At 46.2% G+C, this 12866-nt stretch overlaps 1 protein-coding gene across 4 annotated transcripts in view; it reads right to left on the reverse strand.

Annotated features, from left to right (window-relative positions):
• Nucleotides 1-12866, reverse strand: part of LOC119977306 (ETS-related transcription factor Elf-1-like) — a 218360-nt gene that overhangs the window by 106956 nt on the left and 98538 nt on the right. For all 4 annotated transcript variants that reach the window (XM_038818065.1, XM_038818062.1, XM_038818064.1 and 1 more), the window contains one exon: nucleotides 6520-6691. In XM_038818065.1, coding sequence (XP_038673993.1) covers nucleotides 6520-6691 — 172 coding nt within the window. The remainder of the gene's footprint in view (nucleotides 1-6519; nucleotides 6692-12866) is intronic.

Below are 12866 nucleotides of genomic sequence, written 5' to 3' on the forward strand. Positions count from 1 at the left end.
CGGTGTCTGACTCCCGACACGGCAACCCCTTTGTGACCCTGTTCACAGAGGCAGAATCAAAGTGAGGTGTCCAGATGATGTAAGATAGGAATCGTTTGAGGGAAACGATGTCCTTTCTGATGGAACCTGCACGTATGTTTGTCTTCGTTTTATGTTTGTTTGTTTCAGGAATGTACATTGTTCAGCTGGAGGATGGACATCTTCTTTTCAGCTGAAAAGATTGTGACCACCTCACATGCACGTTAGTTTGTCTGCCGAAACTTTTGAGAACTTCGGTTTGATTGGAGATCCTTTCCAAAGCTGTAAGGCCACACGCCAAATAGCTTGTCCGCAGATATCTCTGAGAACTTCAGTGATGTCCTCAGTTGGAGCATCTTGGCTCCCTTGGTTTTTTAGGTGCCCCTCTATTCGGCGAAATAGAGGCTGCAAGTCATGGTAAACACATTCGTACCCGTTTTTTCCAGGTTACTCAGGCAGTGGACAAACGGCACTGAGGACCCGCCCTGTCGGAGAACCAACCCTTGGTCAGCCAAGCTCGGGTATGGCACAGCACGCCCTACCCGGGGATTCCATCCAACTCGTACCCGTAGCGGCCCATACGCAACTCATTCGGATGTTTGTTTCCAAGTTTGTTTTCATTTTAGGTTAGGTAGCCCTTCGGCCACCATCCCACATGCTATTTACATCCGGGAACATTCGGATGGTAAATCAGCAAAGCCTGCGAGACGGCTCGCAGAAGGAAGGATTGTTAGGTGTATGCTGGTCTTTAAATTCGCTTTTTGAAAAAAAAAAATGAGGGGAGTCACAGGGTGTGACTTAGCCAGTCATTTTAAAGGGTCAATTGGGATTTGAAAGACAGATGCACTAACAAGTAAAGGTCTTAAACTGTGTATTGACAGATACTGTGCTTGATCCCAAAGGTTTCAAAGGACGAGACAGAGGTCGAAGCCAGGATTGTCAATACCGGAGGAAGAAGGAAGAGAAAGAAGAAGAACAACAAAAGATGATGGAAGCCCACTTATTACTGTTTAATGTCATATGTATATGTGTGGAAACAAGACACGTTTCCCCCACAACCCCCACCGTAAATGTTAGTACAACAAACCCCCAGTGCTCAGCTCTGATCAGCGAGGTTCAGACCTGGTGTACTAAATTCATGACGTGGTACTCCATGTCCTACATAATCGAATCACTGTTGGTGATCGCGATCCTCATCATCCTAGTGCAGACCCTCAGGTTGAGGAAATGGAAGAGGAGAGCCTCTCGTTCCAGCACCTCACCCATCTATAGAGTGCAATCCCCCATCTTCGGATTCCACCAAACCCCTCAACCCCTCACTGATTACAACACTCTGTAAATAAAAATTCAGCCATGTATTATATTGTTCCATACTCGACTGCCGAGTTGGGAAGTGTGATGTTGTGGTGTGAATGGTTAAGGTTTTAGAGTGATTAAATGTTTAAGTTAAGGTTAATAGTGATAGGTAGAGGTTCCCAATTGTAGTAATGCATGTCCCTTTTGACATAGGGCCAAGTAGAGATGTTAGTTAAATTTTTTTTTCTCTTCTTCCCATAGTTTAGAACAGAGTAGAACAGGAACTGGCAAGAGGTCAGAACACAAGGAGGCAAAGTACATAGGTGATCCTTCACAATAGTATGATTGTGAGGATCACAAGGAGGGAATGTAGCCATGCTGGCCACGCAAAATGGACACTGAGCCAAACTAAAATGGAAGACTGCTGGGAAACAGACAGTTTAGCCAGAACAGCAGTCTGCAAAGAGCAGTTTGCATTCTGCAGCAGCAGAAACCAGTTTGGGCTCAGGTGAAAAGACCTTAGCTAGGTGCAAATGGCAAAACGCTTTGCATGCTAATGAGGCCATCAGACTTGAACACCCACACAATAGATACATTTGGTTCTGAATGGACACATTCCAATCAAGACCCAGACATCGAGGCACCAGAAACCTCCAAACAAAAGGACATAAGAAACGCCCCCTCCATCACGGAGACCCCCTCGCATTGGGGAACTAATCCAGTATCGATAAGAAATTGATCCAATAGGTAGAGCCCGCCCGAGAAGAGGGAAGGACAACGGAACCCCTATAAAAGATAGGGACCTCGTGTTGTCCGGTCTGTTAAACCCGTGCTCCGGCTCTGACTGACACCTGGCATCCTGACTCCAGCCGTTGAGCACCAGCCGCCGAAACCGTAAGTTCAACGCTCGCTACGCGATCCAAGCCCACTAGACTCCCAAGTACCAGAACGCTTGCTGAAGGCTGCAGACAAAACCAGGACGAAGGCCTCGTTCTCTGACCTTGCCTGTTCCTGTTAGATAAGTATTCTGTTTGCTTAAGTTTAGTTATAGCTTAGTCTCTTAGTGTGTGCATGAGCATTTATTATTAACTGTATAATAAATATTGATCGTTTGAACTTGACTAATCGGTGTATCGTCTTTATTACTTTGAACTTGACCTTGGAATACTTGTGACGTTGCCTATACGGCAACTGGCGACTCCAGAGCTAAATAATTACATAGAACAGAGCCTAGCAGTGTTAAGCACACGTCGAACTCGGAGGCGTGTTAATACACTCCAATAAACGCGTTTTACGCCCATAGTAAAACGTGCAACAACACTACCTCCACTGCTTTACCTTCATCCACGTGCTTGGTTATCTCCTCAAAGAATTCAATAAGGCTTGTAAGGTAAGACCTGCCCCTCACAAATCCGTGCTGACTATCCCTAATCAAGCAGTGTCTTTCTAGAAGCTCAGAAATCCTATCCCTCAGTACCCTTTCCATTACTTTGCCTACCACAGAAGAAAGACTAACTGGCCTGTAATTCCCAGGGTTATCCCTATTCCCTTTTTTGAACAGGGGCACGACATTCGCCTCTCTCCAATCCCCTGGTACCACCCCTGTTGACAGTGAGGACAAAAAGATCATTGTCAACGGCTCTGCAATTTTATCTCTTGCGTCCCATAGAATCCTTGGATATATCCCATCAGGCCCGGGGGGCTTGTCTATCCTCAAGTTTTTCAAAATGCTAACCCATCTTCCTTCCTAAAAAGTATCTCCTTGAGCTTACCAGTCTGTTTCACACTTTCCTCTCCAACAATATGGACCCTCTCATTGGTAAATACTGAAGAAAAGTACTTGTTCAAGACCTCTCCTATCTCTTCAGACTCAATACACAATCTCCCGCTACTGTCCTTGATCGGACCTACCCTCGCTCTAGTCATTCTCATATTTCTCACATGTGTAAAAGGCCTTGGGATTTTCCTTGATCCTACTCTTAGCTCTCCTAATCCCTTTCTTCAGTTCCATCCTGGCTATCTTGTATCCCTCCAGCACCCTGTCTGAATCTTGTTTCCTCAGCCTTACATAAGTATCCTTCTTCCTCTTAACAAGACATTCAACCTCTCTTGTCAACCATGGTTCCCTCACTCGACCATCTCTTCCCTGCCTGACAGGGACATACATATCAAGGACAAGTAGTATCTGTTCCTTGAACAAGTTCCACATTTCAATTGTGTCCTTCCCTGACAGCCTATGTTCCCAATTTATGCACTTCAGTTCTTGCCTGACAGCATCGTATTTACCCTTCACCCAATTGTATACCTTGCCCTGTTGCACGCACCTATCCCTCTCCATTACTAAAGTGAAAGTCACAGAATTGTGGTCACTATCTCCAAAACTCTCCCCCACTAACACATCTATCACTTGCCAAGTACCAAATCCAATATGGCCTCCCCTCTTGTCGGACAATATACATACTGTGTTAGAAAAGCTGCCTGGACACACTGCACAAACACCACCCCATCCAAACTCTTTTGATCTAAAAATGTCCACTCAATCCCACTGACTTGATCATATACTACTGTCTTCCTCACGTGTTTATCAAGTTCATTCATTGTTTTGAGTCTTGAAACATAGAGGGCAGGATTCTGTGATCCTGAGGCTAAGTGTTGACGTCTTCGGAAACACCGTTGCGTTTCTCGACGGCATCAACACGGCCTCAGGATTAGCAATTCTGGCCCCTACAGGGGACCAGCACAGCACTGGGTTGGTTCACGCCGCTCCGGCTGCTGATCCTGTCGTGAACTGGGCGCCGTGGGATCTGCACATGCGCAATAGCTCCGTCGCCAACGTGCGCATGCGCAGTGGCTCCCTTCAACGCGCAGCCCCAACGCAACATGGCGCAGGGCTATGGGGGCCGGCGCGTAAGAAAGGAGGCCCCCAGCCAGAGAGGCCGGTTTGCCGATCGGTGGGCCCCGATCGCGGGCCAGGCCACATGGAGGGCCCCTCCCGAGTCAGAACCCCCCTACCCCCACCCCCCCACCCCACAGGCCGCCCCTGGACCCTTCCATGCCAAGGTCCCACCGGCTGAGAGCAGGTGTGAACGGCGCCAGCAGGACTTGAGTTTTTTACGACGGCTGCTCGGCCCATCCCGGGCCGAGAGTTGGCAGGGCTGCCACATAGAGCAGCCCCCGACCGGCGCCACGCCAACCACGCCACCGCCAATGGCGCCGATTCTCCACTCTGCGTGCCAGTGTCGTGCGGCATGGAGCGATTCGCGGGGATTCTCCGGCCGGCCCCGGGCTGAGAGAATCCCGCCCAGAATAGTTACAGCACAGAAGGAGGCCATTCAGCACAATTGGTTGAATTCTCCCAAGCCCCCATCAGTGTGACGGGCATGGTGGGAAAATATGGTGCGAGGGCAAGAAATGGATTTCAAGCCTTTATGCTTTATGAATTTATAGTGGGATCTTCTGCGGGTGCCAGCCATGATAGGTCAGAAAACCCACCAGAGGACGGTGTGAACCTTATTTGCATCCCGTTAACGTGTTAAAGTTGAAGGCCCGACTCTCGACGCCTGATTCTCCACGATGCCGGTGGGAAAACACGCCACCGTGAAACACGTTCATACAACGTGACGTGATGTCGGGACTCACCCGGACAAAGCCTGGGACTCCCTCCTGAGTTTGGGATGGAGGCCACCACAATGGTGGGTCCGGGGAGCATCTGCAATGGACCTTCCAGATTCAGTGTCCTGGAAGGGTCCACCTTCCAGCCCTCACAATGCTCCTGGAGATTCACCCTCGTTCTCAGGAGATCTATCTACATTTTCAGTTAGTCCACCTTCTTTCTTCCAAGTCTTGCATATGTGTGCACCCTGCTCTAGGTTATCAATATAAATCGAGAAAAACAATGTCGCCTCGATAAACCATCACCCAGTCAGAGGAAAATAAAGTTTTCTGTAATTCATACTTTTAATAAGCTTGAATTAAATAACCGAGCACTTGCGTTATGAAACTCTTGCTACGCTAAAAACTAATGATTCAAAATATCACATAGTTCAAAATAAAATGCTTACCGCCATTAACACTTTTCACATAAAAGCATGGTTTTATTGATGTTCAAAGGAGGCTCAAATGATGAATACATCGAAAAACAACGTAACAGTGATGTTAGAAATGATATGGCCAACAGAATTGGCCTGTACCTCAACATTTGCCGCCACATTACTGCAGCTGAACGGATGACACATTTAAAAACTTTTACTGTAACAAAAGGCCGAAAGTACTTTTACACTATTTTTGTTCGCAACTTATACTTCAAACCACAAAACAGAACATTCCCCTTTTTCTTTGGACACAAAAAAAACTTCATAGATATACCTTACACTGACATTTAAGTAGATATTGGTCCAAATTCTCTGGTCTCTGGGATTGTCAGGGACCAGACATGAGGGTGAGTATGCGCCTGGACCCTATAGAAGTCCTGATGCACTGACCTACATGGGAATTGCCCAGGAATGTCAAACTTCTAATGGCAATTAACCTGCTCCCCAGGACCCTCGGTGAATCAATGCAACTCTGCGCTACTTTCAGAAACTTTGGACAGTTCCATGGTACTCATCTGAATAGTTACCAAGGAAACGTTAGACAGATTAAACTTAGCCTGACCCCTCTCCCCCTACCATCACTCTCACTGACCCCCAATTACCAAAACCTGACCGATCACCCAGCTCCACCACCCTCCCATTTGCACCCTCTCCCCCAGATCTGACTACCACCCTAACCTGATTATCTTCCTTACCACCCATTCGCTAACATTCAAACTACAACGTTAAACTTAGCAAATGGCACTTGTTGACGTAAGAAACTGGAACCGGGGGGGGGGGGGGGGGGGGGGGGGGGGGAAGAGAGAGAGAGAGAAAGCATGTACGTCCCCATCTCCCAACTTTGCTCTGTTGTGACAGAGTTCTTCCAGGGACACGGTGCTCCACGTTTCTGGAAACAATGGGCTTAGAAGGACTTGGAAGAAGAATGGGGCAGCACCAAGTCAAGGGAAATGATCAAGCGGCAATCTGGCGATGATCGTCGTTCCTGGGAAAGATGTAACTTCATTCTTACATTCTAACATTTTTTTCTCATTTTTTGCTGTCGGGGGAGAATCTTTCCCACTAATCCCAATGATTATAAACCAGCATTAATAGAAAAGTAGAGCACACTAACCTGAAAGCATGATGTCCTCTCCAATAACCTGTTCTTCGGCGACATCCAGTGAACTGTCATTAATCATTCCATTAGTTCCGTCATCACAAGCAAGACCAGAATAGTCCTGCAGCAGGTCTGCATTGGGTACATGCTCCACAATGACAGCAGGGAAAAGACAAGAACTGCCAAGCTGCAAAAAGCAAAATAACAGATGAGTTCTACGGTTTGAAGTTTAAATTCATCCGTATCATTATTGACAAGATTATGGGAGTGCACTGGCTGCCCAAAAATAGTTCTGCTCACACTGAGCTGGCAAGCTCAGCAGTTGTCGTGCAGTGCTGACGATCCTACTACTGCAGCAAGAGGGCGCTGGTCATAGAAACTGCAGCTCTGCACTCTCCCCACCCCCAACGAATGCAAAATTTGGCTATTAATGATTTCTCCCAACCAACTGTTAAAAAGTTAAACATTAACAGCCCCAAGTATATCACGTACACCAAAAGCTGTGGCTGCAATTCCAGTCACGGTTACCATGTAAACACTGTCAATGTCAAGTAGCCATATCTGTGAAGCCAGCTGTCAGGATAAGGAAATGTTCCTTGTTCAGAGCCAATGGGGACTCAGAGACACATCCAATTTTTAGTCGAGGGACCCAAAACATGTGCCAGTTCAGAACATGTCAAATGTTTGCATTCAGTAAAAAAAATACTGCTGACCTCTCATAAACAAAAGCCGCGTCACTTTCATGTCTCTGGCTGACCAACTTGGTGTTCAAGTTCATAGAAATCAGCACGCACAAAATTAGATTTTTCACACAATGGGTTGTATACCATCTACATTAACACCTTCAGAAGAAAGCAAGAATAATCGGATGTACTCATACTGATGCAAAGTCTTACTTAATCTATGAGTATTTGTGTTTCTAGCAAACTCTTTACCACTTTGGTTCCAGCCACTTTCAGTTCAATAATGAAGTCAAAATTGGATACATGCCCAGACAGAATGCAATTCCCTCAAAAACCACGTTTGGATGGTACAAACGCACCACCCAATCCTCAAAAATAGTTTACATGTATGGAGTTTGCACTTCCTCTCCATGTCTGCATGGGTTTCCTCCGAGTGCTCCAGTTTCTTCCCATAGTCCAAAGATATGCAGGTCAGGTGGATCGGCCAAAATATAAATTGCCCCTTAGTGTCCAGGGAAATGCAGGTTTGGTGGGGTTGTAGGGATAGGGCAGGGAAGTTAGCCTCGGTAGGGTGCTCTGTCGGAGGGTCAAATGTACTGTCGGGATTTTACGATTCTATAGTTGTTTTTAATGTTAGCAGAATACTTTGCAAAGGTTTATTTTAAAATCTTACCATTTGGATGGAGGTGTGCTTTTCAAAAGAAACTTTTGTATATTCAAAGTATTATATCTGATTATTCAAGTACAAAAATGGATGATGCAAAAAAAAAAAACTGATTTTTAAAAACGCATCTGCCCAGTGAATAACAATAATGGGGCTTAAAAAAAGTTGATGTTAACACTGCAGAAATGTAGCCTTTGGAACGCACCAGGAAGACTAATATAGCACTATTTAAAACAACACCACAATATCAAAATAACTTCCTCAAGAAATAGATAATAATATAGTTCTTGCAAATTAACTATTTATCTGAGTTAGCTTTCAAGTTGAATTATCAGGGTTAATTTTAATTGTTTGTGTGGTGAACGTACTTCACCTAATGCATGAGCTGTCTGTACTGTCTGTATAATGATGACCCATGACCTGGAAGTGATGATATGGGCTACTTCCAGGAACCCCGGTGGGCTCCGCCTCTGGCTCCACCCTCACCGAGGCCATATATAGTCTGGCCACCTGTGGCTGGCACTCATTTGTACAGCCGACTCTGGCAGGCAAGTTCATGGATATTAAAGCCTAATGTTCACTTGTTCTCACGGTCTCACAGTGAATTGACCGGTATAACAGTTTGAAAATTCAATTATGCCCACAAACTAGTGCAGGGACTGTGACCTGTAAATAACTCCAATTCGTTCAAAGCACAGCAGGCAGAATGCAAACTTTGTGCTGCCAGCTCATTCACATGACAGTGCCATGCTATGTGCAATATTGAGCGACTGTATGCCTAGCTCCACTTAGGAGTTAGCCTGCTCTAGCTGAAGCCAATTTTTACTTCTTAAAAGGAGAGGTACAATTTGCTTGGAGCGATGCTGGGAGTCGCTGGGGAAGAATCATTGACAATTGGCACAGCAAGGGGAAAGCAGGCTCCCAGATTTTCTGATGTAGCATTTCAGGCACTGGTGCAAGGGGTGGGCGGGGGGAAGTCTGCTTCCTGCAAGGGGTCAGGAGGGCCCCCCAGGCAGGCACTTCAAGAAATGGGAGCAGACAGCCAGAGAGTCAGTAGCAACTTTATCACCCAAAGCACTTATTGAGCAGACGTTTAGTAACCTTACATTTGTGATTAAGTTCAGTAAATTCGTCTTGAAATGGCATAAACTTGCAACTGAGCAAATCGCTTCACACACTACTCAATATACCACACTTCCATTACTTACCTGTTAACAATCTTGATCAGTCACGACTCATTCATTCATTTATAGCTTTGGTTCAAGGGTAATTAGGCATGGACAACAGGCATTGCCAGTGACACTGACTTTGCACTGATACAGCCTCATGAACACACCTCAGTGCCTGTGCGCACAAACCTCACAGCGCCCACATACGTACACTGCCAGTTATTCAACCATGACAGCCATATCACCCAAATAAATTGCACAGCACTCCATGACATACAATGGAGGCATAGAACCGGAGACAGGTACCCAAGAGCTCCCATCAGGTCAGGCAGTGGTGCAGGAGAATGAAGGCCCAGAGGACACAGATGATGAAGAAACACGGTCACTCAATTTCACAGTCATCACACTCAAAGCCACCAGATACTGACAAAGTACTTGAGAGAGTATTCTAGAGGCAAGATCTGCATGTGGTGAGTCACCAGAAAGGAGTGCCCTACACACAGCACTGAAAGACAAGGTGGCAGATGTCACCTTCCTGGTGGGCATGATCACCCATGAGGTTTGATGCAGAGGATTGAGATGAGAACTTTGATGGGGTGGTGTGCAGAAAATGATGATGAGTATGCACCCAGAAATTCTTGATGCACAGTGATCCTGGTGCCACCTAAAAGGAACCTACAGAAATATAGTTCCAACTTGTCCAGAGCAATGCACAGAGCTTGGAACTATCCTTCCCAACATGGCAGAGGTATCCAATCCATCAGCAAGCCAGCCCTAACTACTGTCCTGAGATGATGCAGTCTGAAACTGGGCCTTCTGGGAAACAGAGTAACTCAAGTGTATCTTGCAAGGCTACCGGCAGGCTCCCAAGGATTACTGACTTTCAGTGGGGGGTACTGATGTCAGCAATCCTCCATGCTGAAATCATTGGCATAACTATACTTAGAACTAGGCCAGGCAAGAGCACATGCAAGACAGGTACTAAATGCTCAACAGTCAGTAATTGAATTTTGTACACAATAATGGGTATCTTGTTTCCTGAAGTTGATAAGGAATTTTGTGAGGTGGCTTTTAGTTCAGGATTGTGACCAAGACAAAGCTATGATGACAGGTTACAGAGGATGGTAGGTGTGGGATTTTGTTCAATGGGAATCTGATGTCATGTATATAGAGATTAGAGTCTAATGAAGTGCTCATGGACAGCCTGGAAGGAACATTGCTCTGCCATCTATCTCCTCCAATTGATCTGTACTGTTGCTCGTTCTGGGCGAGTGTGCTTAACACTCAATTGGCTCTGTTTTATTCCTTAGCTCTAGAGTCGCCAGGTATCCTTATGATACCGCCACGAGGTTCAAGTTCAGATCAATGACTCAATACACCAGTTAGTAAGTTCAAACAAGACACGTTTATTATTACACAGTTATTTACTTCTCATGCATATAATACTAAGACTAAACTATTCCTACCACTACTAGGCCAATACTTATCTGGAATAAGGGAACTGCCGGATCAGGGAACAATGGCCTCTTGTCTTGTCCTGGATCCGCAGGCTTCCAGTTGGTGTGGACTAAAGGGGTCAGGAGTGTCTATTCTTGTAGCGTGCGTTGTATGACACTTACTTGTCTGTGTAGCAATTGGCCAGGCCTCTCCTTCTCACATTCAAGTTCCTAGAGAGCTGCTGCAAAGGTGTTCTGCTGGGAGGGCCGGCTAAGAGATCGAATTCGTCTTGGGACCTTACTTTTATAGGTCCCAGGAGCTTCGCGCCCTTTTGTGCAGACCCCTAACTCACTGGCAATCGATTGGGTCTCATCCCAATCGATTGATACGAATCCCCCAATACTGAGACTGTTCCTCGATCGAGTGGTGGTTCTTTCTAACTTGTTTGTGTCCTTTTGTTTCAGGCTCTGTTGGCGCTGAGAAGTCTGACCTGCTATAGAATGTTTCTATCGCAGCTAATGGTTGTGCCCATTGTGCCCGGGAATCACCGGGAATCGCTTAATTAGTATGCAAACTTGCTAGTTTCTATGCTGTCTGGTTTCTTCACAGACAGAATCCACAGAGAGGTTCTGCAACCTGCTTGCCTTTCTGACATTGTCCAATATTCCCTGCATGCAACTCAATGTTCTATTTTATGTAGGGAAGTGGCCAGCTTCGGTGGCTCCAGTACGTAACCCCCGCCCCTCTTCCTCCTGAGGTGATTGCCAAATCTCTGACAGGTAAGGCTGAGCCCTCATCGTGGCCAGGTTGTGGAGGATACAGCAGATCATTATGAATCAGTACACATGTTCCAGCGAATACTTGTCCAGAGTGACTGTTGCAGTGGAACTGTTGCTTCAGCACCCCTGTCATATAGCCAATGATGTTTCTCAAGGCAACATGGCTCTCATTGTATATATGTTGGCAATGTGTAGTTAGGTTGTGGAGTGATATTATGAGCCAGGTGTGGACTGGTTTGATGTGGTGGCTGAAAGATTAATAGAACAGAGGACAGGCACAGTATGAAAGCATCTTCACTGCTGCCAGGAAAGCAGGCATTCACTAACAATGTGAAGAGTGTGGCACCATGCCAACTGCACATTTATCAAGTAGTAATATTGACAGAGGTAGTACATCACGAGCATTGAGGTGCTGAACCTGCAACGCCGCAGGTGTGCAGTCAATAGCCTTCTTCCCCATAGGTTAGTCCACTATCCTGGCAAAGTCACATCCATACTTTGTCTGCTTATCTCTGTTCAAAGATAATACAACGGAGCCCCTCTTTCTGGCATTACGCTTCTGTCACCTCTCTGATGTAGCAATGGATGTGAATTGGGGGAAGTTAGATACGTCACCTGTTCGAGCCTGGGAAGTTGATGACACAAAGGAATTCAGGGACTATGATCACCACCGACAGTGCTGTCCTTGCGTTGCTCTGAGGCTGAAGGTCTGGTTGTAAGAGGGGACAGAGTTCTGTGAGCATCTCCTTCCTTCTTACAATGCAGATGTTATACACACTGCTCCTGGCTTAGGTAGAGGTACAGTTACAATACCAGTTTGTGTCATAACTGGACGGGAAGATCCCAGAAATCAACGCTGGCTCAAAAGACTGTAAATTTAATTTTTAAAGAAAACTTCGAGGAACAGAGTCAGATAACCGGTAATTATTTTTCACAAGAAAAAAAAATAAACCTGAAAAATTGATTATACAATGCTCTTTTACTCCCCCTTACAACATACATTGTAGCCACCGAAGTTGGCCATTCCCTGAATACAAAATGGAGGAACGCAAACATATAGGATAAAATGGACAATGTTTGCAGCGCCAGCAGGCTGCACCTAGCAGGTGTGGATTCTGTCTGCCAAGAAAGCAGACAGCACCGAAACAAATGTTCTGCATACTAATGAGGCAATCTCCGGGATAGTTTACATGTTAATGGAACGATTCCAGAGACAATGGACACAAATGGGGAGCAACTGCAACATTGTAAAGGATACCAGACACTCGGGCAACAGCAAGGTTCGAAAACAAAGAGCCTGAAAGCCCGCCCAGTAGCTCAGTATTGGGGGGATTCAAACATATCGATTGGGAAGAGACCCAATCGATTCCAAGCAGTTAAGGGAGTCCGCCCAAAGGGGCGCGGATCCCTGGGACCTATAAAAGACAGGTCCCACACATGGTTCAGTCTTCTCGTCCAGCCCTCCTCTCTCCTTGACCAGCACTCCTCCGTAGACCAGCACCTCGACCAGCTTTTGCCAAGAAGGTCCTGAAGGAGAGAGAGAGAGAGAGGGGTTCGGACAGCAGCTGCCAGCAAGTAAGTGTCTCACAACGATCGCTCCCAGAGATAGACACTCCTGACCCCTTTTAAC

Source organism: Scyliorhinus canicula, chromosome 14 (genome assembly GCF_902713615.1).
Source record: "Scyliorhinus canicula chromosome 14, sScyCan1.1, whole genome shotgun sequence".
NCBI classification, from domain to species: domain Eukaryota; kingdom Metazoa; phylum Chordata; class Chondrichthyes; order Carcharhiniformes; family Scyliorhinidae; genus Scyliorhinus; species Scyliorhinus canicula.